The sequence below is a fragment of the Topomyia yanbarensis genome, chromosome 1, assembly GCF_030247195.1.
Source record: "Topomyia yanbarensis strain Yona2022 chromosome 1, ASM3024719v1, whole genome shotgun sequence".
NCBI lineage: Eukaryota > Metazoa > Arthropoda > Insecta > Diptera > Culicidae > Topomyia > Topomyia yanbarensis.
In genome coordinates this window covers 57,974,952-57,987,208 of record NC_080670.1, presented here as the reverse complement: position 1 = coordinate 57,987,208, position 12,257 = coordinate 57,974,952, and the positions used below count along the sequence as shown (strand labels likewise).

Genomic DNA, 12,257 nt, shown 5'->3' with positions numbered 1-12,257 from the left:
GAAGAATATCTCCGGAAGCTCGACGAGTGGCAGCAGGCTCACGGGGCGTTTAGTACAACAGTTACAGAGGTGTTGGGTGCTACATCTGGAAATCTACGGAATGGCTGGTTTGACGTTGAGTACCAAAGACGAGAAAACCCAGGGACGTCAGAGCACGGAACGGTAAGCTAAGGAGCACGGTACGGTAAGCTGTTCACGGGATACAGCAGATCCGGCATCTACAAGATCTTTCCCTTGTTGGACGAAGGAAACAGTATCGAGGGGTGGGATCCGGCTGTCCGACGTCCTAAACTACCGGAAAGTCCAGCAGAAGCGATGCGCAAAACCAAAGGGAATGTGGCAACATGCTTCAGTGCCTTGGGTCAAGAGGTCGGAGCAACCGGATAAACCGTCGAAAAGAACTTCTAGTACATGGACCTTTTTCGACATCGTAGGAGCAGCAGACTACCACTCGGAAACAACGGCATAAGACAATTATCAAAAAGATTTTTCTAGCAAAGCGCGATGTGGCGAGGGATGTAGAGACATAGCTAGACGGCAACGACTGGCACGGGACCGTATATTTCCCGTCTCACAATAAAAAGGTGAGCGGTGAGGTAGAGCTCTTTCTTCCACACCAAACTCCCGAAGAAAGTTCTCCTGTGGCTTACCATCAGTAAGAAGTAAGCCACTTCTTCGGGATATTTCTGTGAATGGACAGATTTACAGTATCAAATGCATGCCGGAAGTGGCCACTTTCATCCGAAAGAACATCGCAACATCGTTCTTAAAGCGAGTTTCAAGAAGGACGATCAACAACAGACCAGATGTTTAAATTCCTGGATAACTTTCGGGAATTGCGAGCTTATCATCTGTTTTTGTTTTTTTTTTAAACTAATGGTTTGTGCTGAAAAATGCTCTTTAGGTCAGCACTAGATTTCTTACTTCGGTTACATAATCGATAGCCGCATAATGTGGCCGGACCCAAGTAAAATCGTGGCAATTACTAAGCTAACGCCTCTAGAGACATCTGCGTTCGCTCTTATCTCGGTGAGATAAATTTTTACGGCAAGTTTGTGCCAAACATGCGAGCTCCGCTCGACATGTTACTGAAGGCAGATTCCATGTTTGAGAGGACACAAGAGTGTCGCTTCCGACTATTTTCTTCAAATCTTCTATATACACTACAATACGAGACTTGAAATAATCGTTGCCACTGAAGCCATTAATTTAGTGACCATTCTCTAGCTATCCTCGACGCTACCATCAAGGTTGTTCAGCACGCCTCGAGAGCATTCATCAAATCTGAGTAGAAACACAGCCGATCAGATTGTAAGGGTCTGACCATCATCTTTGCGGTGGCCAACGTCCACAAAATGCTGTTTTCGGTTACAAATTGAATACGCGACACTACACTGCTACGGATGCCGGAATACAAGCGCCTCCAAACTAGGCGAGAGTCACTCTGCACGGTGGATGGGTGTCTTCCGTTTGTATTCCGTCGTAGCACCGGTAACAGTGCCAGTATCAACTCCACTGTGAACATTACGGCGTCCAATAGATGCTGGCCATCGTCCAAATCTACATGTACTGGCCAGGCGAAGGCAGACCAACGATGATGGAGATAATCCAGCTTAATCTCAATCAATGCGATATTGCACGGCGACTGTTGTGGCAGTCAACAACAGAAACAAAGTGCGATCTTGTAATTATTGCAGAGCCATATCGTGTTCCTCCCGAGAACTGGAGCTGGGTGGATTGTGCAGGGATGGCGGCAATCCAAGTGATGGGCGGTTTCCCTGTCCAAGAGATGGTGGATAGCACACACGATGGCCTCGTGATCGTCAGGATCAACGGCATATTCGTGTGTAGCTGTTCTACTACCCCACGGTGGAGTACGACAACCTCCTTATAGTGGCAAAAGGGATAGAAACGAAGAAAGCTCACCGTTCGGACGGTATTCCCAACGCTGAAGACCGTTATCCTAGCGTTTCCGGACATGCTCAAAATAGTTCAGAAATGCCTTGACCACTGCCCGGTTAAATGAAAGAATCCAGAAGCTTGTGTTGCTGCCAAAACCAGGAAAGCCACCAGGAGATCCAGCGTCATATCGGCCTATATGCCTGCTGGATACTCTTGGTAAACTTCTGGAAAGGGTCATCCTCAACAGGCCAACGAACTACGCTGAAAGTGAGAACGGACTATCGCAGAGACAGTTCAGATTATGGAAAGTGATCTAGACGGTAGACGCCATCCGCACAGTCATCGCGAGCGCGTAGAAAGCATCGAAGCGAAAAAGAAGAGGTAATCGCTACTGCGCCATGGTAACGATAGACAACCGGGCGAAGTTGATAAGCGCGTTTCACCTAATGGCTGTTCGTGTTGCGAGCGCCTACAGAACGATATCGTCGGAGGTGGTATGCATCATTGCTGGGTTGATTCCCATCTATCTCACTTTGGTTGAGGACGTGGAATGCTACTAGCGGAGGAATGGAGAGGTGAACTTCCATTTGACGTAGTTTTCGTCCGGGCACGAATGCTTCCGGAAGTACCTGCATCGGTTTGGGCATGCTTCGTAACTCCCTTTGTCTGTAGTGTGTAAATGTGCAAGAGACGCTTAAACATGTGGTCTTCGAATGATAATATCGTCGAAGAGATGTGCCACGATGAGCATATCAGGGGTGCGGTCAACAGAGCAGTGACGATTATACTCTCCGAGCTGCAGAGAAAGTGGCGTAGGGACGAACAAAGCAACGCCACCGACTAGAAAGCCGCCGTGTAACAACAAATTGGGTTCGAGAGAAATTCCGTCGCCGGGGAACTTCTTGTCGGAGTAGACAAGATCCACTGTTGGGGACCAGTTGCGTAGCACGCGACGCAGCACCTGGTTCAGGTCATCGGGGCGCCAGCGAACTGGAAGCCAGGCTCCACCGGAGTCGCCGGACCGACCTCAACGCCCTACCAGGTAGTTCGTGAAAGAAACGTTATACATCAAATTCCGGATAAACCTTTTTGACTAGATTTTAGTTTTGTTTTGAGCTAGTAGATTTTTTTCCAGAGCTTGCGACTTTCGCTGTTTTCATTATATGCAACAGTAACTAATTTAATTGAAAATAAGACATTTGATTTCTTTTAGCTGTCTTCGCTCGTGGAACTTTGCACCACGCTACATTTGAATCATTCTTACTATCATAACTAAAATCACTCTCAGTGCGATTCCGGTGAATACGAAATACTACGCGTATCTTCACCGTTCTATAAAAACCATCCCTTTTTTTGAATTTTGGAAAAATCAAGAAACATTCAGTCTTACATATTTGCATTAATGAACTGCACTGCATTGAAGAGAAAGGAACAATCAAATCGGCAAATTAAAGTAACGAACATACACTGAACGAAAAAAAGTGTAATAAAACATAACACGTTATCTATTTTGCACATTTTTGCAGCCGTGTACGCATCGCTTGATCCACACTAATTGTCAAAGCGAGCGAGATCGCGCGCGTGTGTGTCAAGCGACGAGAAAGCAGTTCGAATAAAAAAACTTGTTGTATATAACATTAGAAAAAGTGGGGAAATTGATACAAATATCTTTACCCGATGAAATACCACGAACGTGCACCCGTTTCGGAAGTTCCGGCGGGGTGAACGTGGGCGCCGGATGATGACCATCGTCTGCAAAATTCACAAAATTCGTTCTAAAAGATATTCCACCATTTGCTGCGCGCAAAGAAGTTTTTATTTTTTTGCTCGCGTTCGATTAAAGCAAGTACGAGAACTAAACAACACTAAGTTTATATGACTTATATAATATATTAGAACGTAAATGAAGAAAAATAAGTAGGTAGAAACAGGTTTGTCACACGATAAATTAGCACTAGTAAGCTAGAGAGTTAGAACAAACAAAAGCAACTAAGCGTTGTACACTGGTCTACTTAGTGGTGAAAAAATAGCGATTCTCTGTTGGGCCTGGTTTCGAACATAGCACACGCGCGGAGGCAATCATTACTACGCTAAAGCCAAAAAAGGTTTTTTTATTTGCAAATTTCAAACTTGTTCTGTTTCTAAAATTACAAGCAAAGTCGTGATAACGGAACAAGCCACTCTAGTGCTGGTTGCAAGAAAAGGGTGGGAAGGAGGTAACGAACATATTCGATATCTGCTGATAAGCAAAAGCGGAAAGTGGAACTACAAGTTTTCAGACTGATTTTTGTTGAAAATGTAAGGGGTGAATCCTACTCGATTCGTCAGTAGGACAAAGCAACTGATTTATTATTCACCATGCCATGTAAGCGTCATCTATTTTCGTTTCACGCATCGGCGTGCGTGCTCACAATTGAACCAGGTGCCATTTGTTTTTGTTTCTTTTATGTTGAAAATATTGGTTTCAAGTGAATTTTTGATTCAACACGTTATATAAATGTCAATTGATAACGAAAAGATATTGAGTTTTTATCTTTATGGATGAAATGAAATGTTTTTCACAGATTTAAGCTAATTTTTGTACAAAGTTATAACAAGCCACAAGTGTAGAATGTAAACATACAAGTCGTAATTAGAAAAGTGTACAAATGAGCATAAACACATTTTCCAATTACGACTTTTTTAAAATTACTTATTTTAAATTTAAGTTTAAAAATAAGGCCACAATTGACAGCTAAGTTTTTTCGGTAATTGTTCCGAATCGCGGCTTTTACGAAAAATGGATAATTTTTTTGATGGAAGTGGTTCTAAAAGCTCTAATTGTAGTGAAATAAAATCGATGTGAAAGCTTTAAAATAGTTTAAACTAAAAAAAGTTGTGCCTACTAAACTTACTTACACCTAAAAACCTTTTAAGAAAAAGCTGCTACCCGGAACAATGACCTTTTTTTCGCATTTGTTGTATAAAATGATTTTAAAAACCGTCATATTTCATTCATCACTAGAAAATCAGCGAAATTTTTTGAAGTGACGCCGAAATAATCGATAGTAAACAAAGAGTGGCTTGTGTTATGTTACTTAGGTCCTGTTGAAACTTTTCTCAAGATTTATTTAATTGTAGTTTGTTACTGTTTCGCGAACATGGTTCAATTGGTCACGGCACACTACGACGGTAAGCTAGTCAAGGGGTTCTACACGCGAAATAATCATCTCTACCTCGCTAGCGCGTAGTAAATACATATCTTGGGTTAATTTTGAATGTATACAATGGCAATGAGTCTTTTGTTTACATTCTCTTCCGTTAATAATACGGAGCTTTTTACAATTTCTCCCTAAAGTATTATAATGGCTCGGTAATACACGAAAGTGAGAATAAACAAAGCGAGATTCATGGTCAGTTACGTCGGTATTCAAAATGTACACAAGAATATCTTTTTTCGCTTAGCGAGAGTTGATCGTATTTTTGGGTATTGTGCAGAAATTAAGCGATCGCGGCTATCCTATGGTACACGATACGTCACTTGCATAGTAGTAGTGAGATGGAAAAAAGGGTGGAAACATGTAACGCGTTTGTGAGTGAGGGGAATGATACCTGAGGATCGAAGTGTACATTACTCTACGTAAGCTTTTATGATTTTTGTACATTTACAATTTCGGAACTCCAATTGGGTTCGGCGATGGCGGAGATGTGTATTTACATCTTACTTTTGACAGGTAGCTCTGGTGAATAAACGAGTTTTTTTGGGTGCTCCTGGCTAGTTGGCCTTTTATTTACAGTTAGTGGAAACTTCAATTGATAACATATACATATACAAATTGCAGTGATAACTTGAAAGTGCTCCGTAAGCTTTCGCGTTAAAATACGCAGGAATTCTGTATTATGGCAGCGATCCATAAATGTAAGCAACAAATTGTAAAATTTGTTATATGCAGCCATTTTGTTTTTAGCATACTACCTGTAAACATTTTAGGTAGAGCAGCAAGAATACTTGGGTTAGTGTTCGAAGGGAGCGTTCGCAGATAACTAGGATCTGTCAGGTCAAATTTACGGCTTTATTTTAAAATGAACTAGGAACATGGTTTATTTTCCAAAACAAATAAAAAATGCTTCGTTTTGTGTTTCCATATCTGACCTGACAAGAGAAGTTAAACTAAGAACAGTGTAAAACATTTGACGATGCGAATAATTTACGTAAGCTCCCATCAAGGGGCAGATCACTCGTGATATAGCAACGCCTTGGAATGTTTTTTTAATTGTCATACAGCAAAATCTAGTACTTTGCGTTGTGTGTATTGTTTTTTTAGTTAAATGCAAATTACACTTTCAAAATGATCTGCTCCTTGGATCGAATTCGGTGTTTGGCTGTTTAAAGTTAATTTCTGATGCTTAAATATAGAAAATGTGCAACTATTTTTTGTATAACAGCCCACTAGCTCAGCTAATATTGGTAATTGTGGAGGTTTTATCTGCAATTTTCGTGTATTGTTGTTGTTTATGTTCGAATAAGGTTGTGAGATTCACAGCCGGTGTTCTTATCTATAGAAACCGAGAGGTTCATTCAGTTGTTATAAGTGTACCAATCATTTTGGAAAGTATAAAGTCGCAAATTAGGACTACAAGTTTTAAGTGTAAATGACTTAAGTTTCAATGTATCATAAATTTCTCACAAGTCCTATGTCAAGGTGTTATTATGTTCTTAGATATTCATCAGATCTCAGATATTCATCAAACCTTGGTTTTAATTACCCGGGACTCAACATCTAATTTTGCATATTACTTTTTCTAAATTATATGTCCGGTTCCGGTTCTAGTCAAAATAAGATCTGTAATCTGTATAGTCAAGAAGTCGCCAAGTCTTTACGTCATCTAGTCTTGATATCTTCTAGAAGTGGGTACGTCACAATGTAGTTTATACAGGTGTGGCTAAGATGGCACTTTGATATTCGTAAGGTGAATCTTACATGAGTGTTGTGAGTGATCTCAGAATAAATCGAATTGCTTTCGTCATACCGTTCGTTCCGTTCCCATTGACCCATGTTAACGCTATGACGTCGACCCGTTGTGCTTCTATATTGGTTACATATTTTTGGTTGCCAACATCAGCAAACCGGGCGTTCTGCCACACCTATATATACCACATTGGGTACGTCAAGCTCTGACGTTCTCAAGTCGTGACTTAGATAGCTCTAATGCTTGAAGCACTCATCAGCTGAACGCATGAGGATCTCATGATGTTCTCATGTTCTGAAGATCGAAGGTTCTCCAGTCTGAGCGTTTTTCAATGATTTCCAGGTCTCGGGATCATACAGATTTTAAGTGGTTACAGTTGTTTTCAGCCGAACCTGTTTTGTTGTTGAGATCTAAATAAAAGTGACGAAGGTTTGCTAAGACTTGGTAAATATTTCGCCTGAAAATAGGTACACAAATGAGACTTTTCTCTGTCATCAGTTTCTAAATTTGCTGAATATACGGATGTACGTAAATTCCAAAACCCAATTGAGTCTCTATATACAAAAATCACAATCTATCAATAACAGCCGTTCTCGTGATAAATTTTATTTTGGTAAATTTATAAATTCTAAAGTTCTTAAATCACCAAGTAATCCTCCAAGTTATCATGTTGTGAAGTCCCAGGTCTTCGATATGTGCAGTCTAAATTAATCTAATAATTCTTCAAGTCCTCTATTTTTTAAATTTTCAAAATTGAGCCCTTCAAGTCTTTTAGTTTTCAAATGATTGTCTCAAAGATTGCATGCATCCCAGTAATGTCTTGAGATCACGATTTCTCATATAGGTACTTAAATTCTCCAGCTCTTAAGGCGTCAAGTTTTTAAGTGATCATTGGGTCATGAAGTATTTAAGAACGCCAATCGTGTAGTTTTCCCAAGTCTTGTCATGGTCGAACTGCTAAGATTTTTTTTTGTTCTCAAGTCCGTAACACTGTAACTGAATGAAACCTCCTGATATTAGAACAAAGTCAGTGATCGTGTCTACGTGTGTGTGTGAAATAATGAATAAATTATGTTCGGTTTCATTATGTTACAATTTTCCATTTGCACTAGCGCTCACTTGGATTCTCCTACAAATAAGCCAAACGCTAATAGAAGGGACCCTGAAAAACACTAATACAGGTTCACTTGTTTCGCAGCACGTTAAGAAAGCCTTTGATGTACATACAGAATCGCACAAGCGCAAGGTCGTTCTCGTACAACAACACAGGACGACGAAGCTCGTTACTGTTTACTTGAATGTGGTGGTGGTAGTGGCGTTAGGCTTTCTTGCGGAGTTTCGGCTCCGTTCGGCGTTCTCTCGCCGTGTGTGTAGGTGAAGTTTATGCGCATTTTCTCTACTCTACTTGGCCTGCGTTTCGTATGAGTGTGTATGTGTGAGTTTATTTGCTCTACAAACTAACAAACTTACGTGTTGAGTGTAGTAAATCTTCAGCTATTTGATTTATTTAGTACATGTTTTGTTTGTATGTATAAGTCATTTATTGCCCCAAGATACGATTTTTCGTCAAATTCGGTACAATGGTTTTCAGTAGAAAGTAAAGAAAGTTGTTAGAAATCACAATTTATCGGTTACAGGAAATGTAGGGGAGCTTGGAGTCGATTGGGAACATTCATAAACAAAATGAGCAAAAACTGAGGAATGAGCGATGAAATGTGTCGAGAAAAAGATATGTGAACATAGGCTGGAAATGAACTCGGTCTCTGTTGTTTTAAGGTTAGCACTAGTTAGCTCTAAATAGTCCGGTTACGACTTTTGACTATACTTTTTTGTTCATCTATAACAGGAAAAGCTTGCTACCACAGATAAAACGTCGTGTCACAGAGTGGTACTGGTGATATGTGGATAATGAAACAAACATAAAAGAATGGCTGGTGGATAGGGGTGTCAATGATTGGTGAAAAAATACAGAAATATCATTTTAACTGGTACTGAAACAATGAAAACTGACAACAAATTTAGACTAAATATATAAGAGACACAGATTAATCAGTAATCACTCAATCACTAACATTCACGAAGACAACACCTAAACAGCAAACTGGCCCTAGTCATATGAACGAAGCTTATCTAAAACATTGGAATTTGTATTTGAATTGTTAATGAAATCTTCGTCAAAACGAATTTCAAAACAATTTCTGTGCATTGCTACATCTCGAGACGGCCAACAGTTCCAATTCATCAAAATAAATGTTACGATGATGTGACATCACTTGATTTGTTCAGAAAAAATTCCGACAGAGGGATGTCAAGTATTTTTTCAAATAAACATCTAACAATGGCCGCTACTGTTTATTTACTTTTTTTTTGTTAATTTTTGAATCATTTGTATGTTTGTAGCTTAAATCATTGCATGATAAGCGATCAAATGCAATCCTTATTCAAGCCGTTCTCCAAAAGAATTGTAAAGTTTTGTAATGGTTCCGTAATAAACAAATGAGAAAGTAAACTAATAGTCTCTCATTGTTAGATACGTAAATTTGTAATTGAAAAAAATCGCTGTTAACGTACATGCTGTATTAGTTGGAATGTTGGAAAAACAATCCAATATACCACCAACCAAGAGTTAATTAGGCACTTGTTTCAATGAAAAGATTTGCTTTGACATTTTGGAAATTTTAAATATAAACTCGCTTTGGCGATTATAGTGAAGGCAAGCTAGTAAGGCGTCTCTTGAAATGTAAAGTTCGGTCGACCGATTAATATAGATTTGTACAAAAGTGTAGCTGTATGAAGTATCGGGAGGAGTTATGACGCATCCTGCAGCTGCATTTCCCCGACCTAGAGTCCGGATTTCAAGGTTTCTGATACTTGATACTCAATATCCATTGACTAGATAGGTTCTGCATCCATTATATGCCATTTATTTATTTGAGTATCAGGTATTCTTAGACTCAGCGTCATTTGAAAATCTCGAATTTCGGCTTCTCGATTTTAAGCCAACCATCCCAAGAATTAATCACATGGTCGGTCACATATTTAGTACTACCATTGACGACCAACTTGTGAAAAATCCGGTTTGCAGATCATGGGTAATGTCCAACTAATGAATAGACCGCACAATTGGTACGTTTAAAGTAGGTAAAACGTAAATATAAGTGCAATAATTAGGTGTTAGAGTGGAGCGTATAGCACGTAGTAAAAAGGCAGACAGGCGTGAACGCACCCCACTAGTGATAAGTTTGACAGCCGCCGGAGAACGGCAGCACGGGAGCTTTCGAAAGCAGCAAAGCCGCGTGTTCAGATTAGTTAGAATATCGCCGAGTCTGGTGCTGCAGCTCGTTCGCGAGGAGCCGTGCTAAAAGTCGTGCACGCGGATGGAATCAAATGTTTTTACTTTGAAACGTGGAGGAAAGTGGCGTTCTCCTCAGGTACCGCTGTCATTGTACGGCGTGGGAGCGAATTGGAAAGTTGGAGCTCTGCCGAATCAGTGTACGTTCGAATGGTGCTAACCCTTGTACATGGAGCGTGCCGGAGCCTCTAACCACGGAAACAGACACGTAGCGGACGAAAGAAGCTGACACACACCTATGCGGTAAGTCTACATTATATCCTTCTATCCTCATGTATTTTTTACGCTTTATTCTATCTGGTACATTTTAGGTCAGCTAGCCTTTATACTTTTACACGATGACTATTCGAATGATCGGCTTAGCAGCAGGATTCAATCTTTCAAAGTGTTTTGAATTTGATCAAATGTGCTACATTAACGCCATCTGTAGGTGATAAAGCAAGGCATAACCAGGAACGTTCCAGCTTCACATTAATTTCTTAATTGTAGTCCACCCGCAAAGCGAAATTCTAATCCCACCTTTTCGATCTATTTCTACCCATTTGGACCATGCAGACACCGGTTTGATTTAAAAGCAACTGTTCTTCTCTGTCTTTCCTTCAGTTGCTGCCGGACTGTGGCGGTGTACAGAACATGTTGGCATCGGAAGGTTGATAAACACGGCAAACTACAGTCAGTCGGATATGCACACTTAAAAACCGGAAGAGAGACATGCACAAGTGATGTTCAGCAGAGAAGCCCAAGAAGGTCGGTGAAAGACAGTGTAACAGTCGACAAATGGAGAGTGACTGACGAACCTTATAAGGGAGAAGGAATACAAATAAAAATATGAAAAGAAGAAAGAAGACCCTCTGCCGCGCCAGAAGAGGTATAGGTGACACGCTCTACTCGTCAAAGCGAACAACGCCGTGACGCACGCTGCGATCCTCAAAAAGATGACAGAGGATCCCAAACTGAAGGAGCTGGGGGAGAACGCAGTAACAACCAGGCGTACTCAGAAATGCGAGATGCTGTTCGATCTGAAGAAAGATCCAGAGCTCGACCTATCGAAAACTCGTGGCAGAAGCGGTGGGAGGAGAAGCGAATGTGAGAGCTTTAGTTCAGGAAGCAGTGGTCGAGTGCAGAAATTTGGACGAGATCACAATGGAAGACGAAGTGAGGAGCGCACTAATAGAGCTATGTAACCTGGAGAAAGAGCAGACATCAATCAGGTTGAGGAAGGCGCACTGTGGCACACAGTGACAAACAGACAGCAGTGATATGTTTATCGCCAACCGCAGCTAACCAGTTTATGTCGACCGGTAAGATCAAAGTCGGATGGTCGGTGTGCTCGACACGATTGATCTCTAGAGCTACTAGACAAACGGAGAAGTATTTGAAGTTCCTGGTTTTTGGGCCATCAGGCAAGAAACTGTAGAGGCCCGGACAGATCTGATTATATGATATTTTGCAGATAATATGGGAAGAAGGGACATTTCTAGAGATTGCACAAAGCAACCGAAGTGCTTGCTCTGCACAAATGAGGTCGAAACGGACCACATGACGGGAGGCTTCTTATGCCCAGTGTACAAAAAGGCGAAGGCAGATCAATGGTGCTGGAGATAACCCAGATTGATTTCAATCATCACGATATTTCACAGCAACTGTTTTGGCAATGAACAGATGTGTCGAAGTGTGACGTTGCAATTATTGCAGAGCCGTATTGTGTTCCTCCCTACAACTGCAACTGGGTGGTGGATGGCGGTAATTCAAGTGATAGGCGGTCTTCCTGTCCAAGAGGTGGTGGATAGCACACGAAGAATTCGTGATCGCTACGTTCAACGACGTATTCGTATGTAGGTGTAATGCTACCCCACGGTAGACACCAGAGCAGTACAATAGGACACTGGACGCACTAACCGACTAGTTAGTCGGACGAACGCTCGTTGTTATAGGAGGAGATTTTACCGCTTGGGTCGTGGAGTGGAGTAGCAGGATGACCAACGCAAAAGGGTTACAGCTTGATGGAAGCCCTGGCGAAGCTGGAGCGAAGGCTGTGCAATGAAGGTTCCGC

General features: G+C 41.1%; 1 protein-coding gene across 4 annotated transcripts in view; it reads right to left on the bottom strand.

The window, feature by feature from the left end:
• LOC131677701 (calcium-activated potassium channel slowpoke) overlaps positions 1 to 12,257 on the bottom strand; it is a 226,900-nt gene that overhangs the window by 25,314 nt on the left and 189,329 nt on the right. For all 4 annotated transcript variants that reach the window (XM_058957670.1, XM_058957671.1, XM_058957668.1 and 1 more), the window contains exon 16: positions 3,577 to 3,654. In XM_058957670.1, coding sequence (XP_058813653.1) covers positions 3,577 to 3,654 — 78 coding nt within the window. The remainder of the gene's footprint in view (positions 1 to 3,576; positions 3,655 to 12,257) is intronic.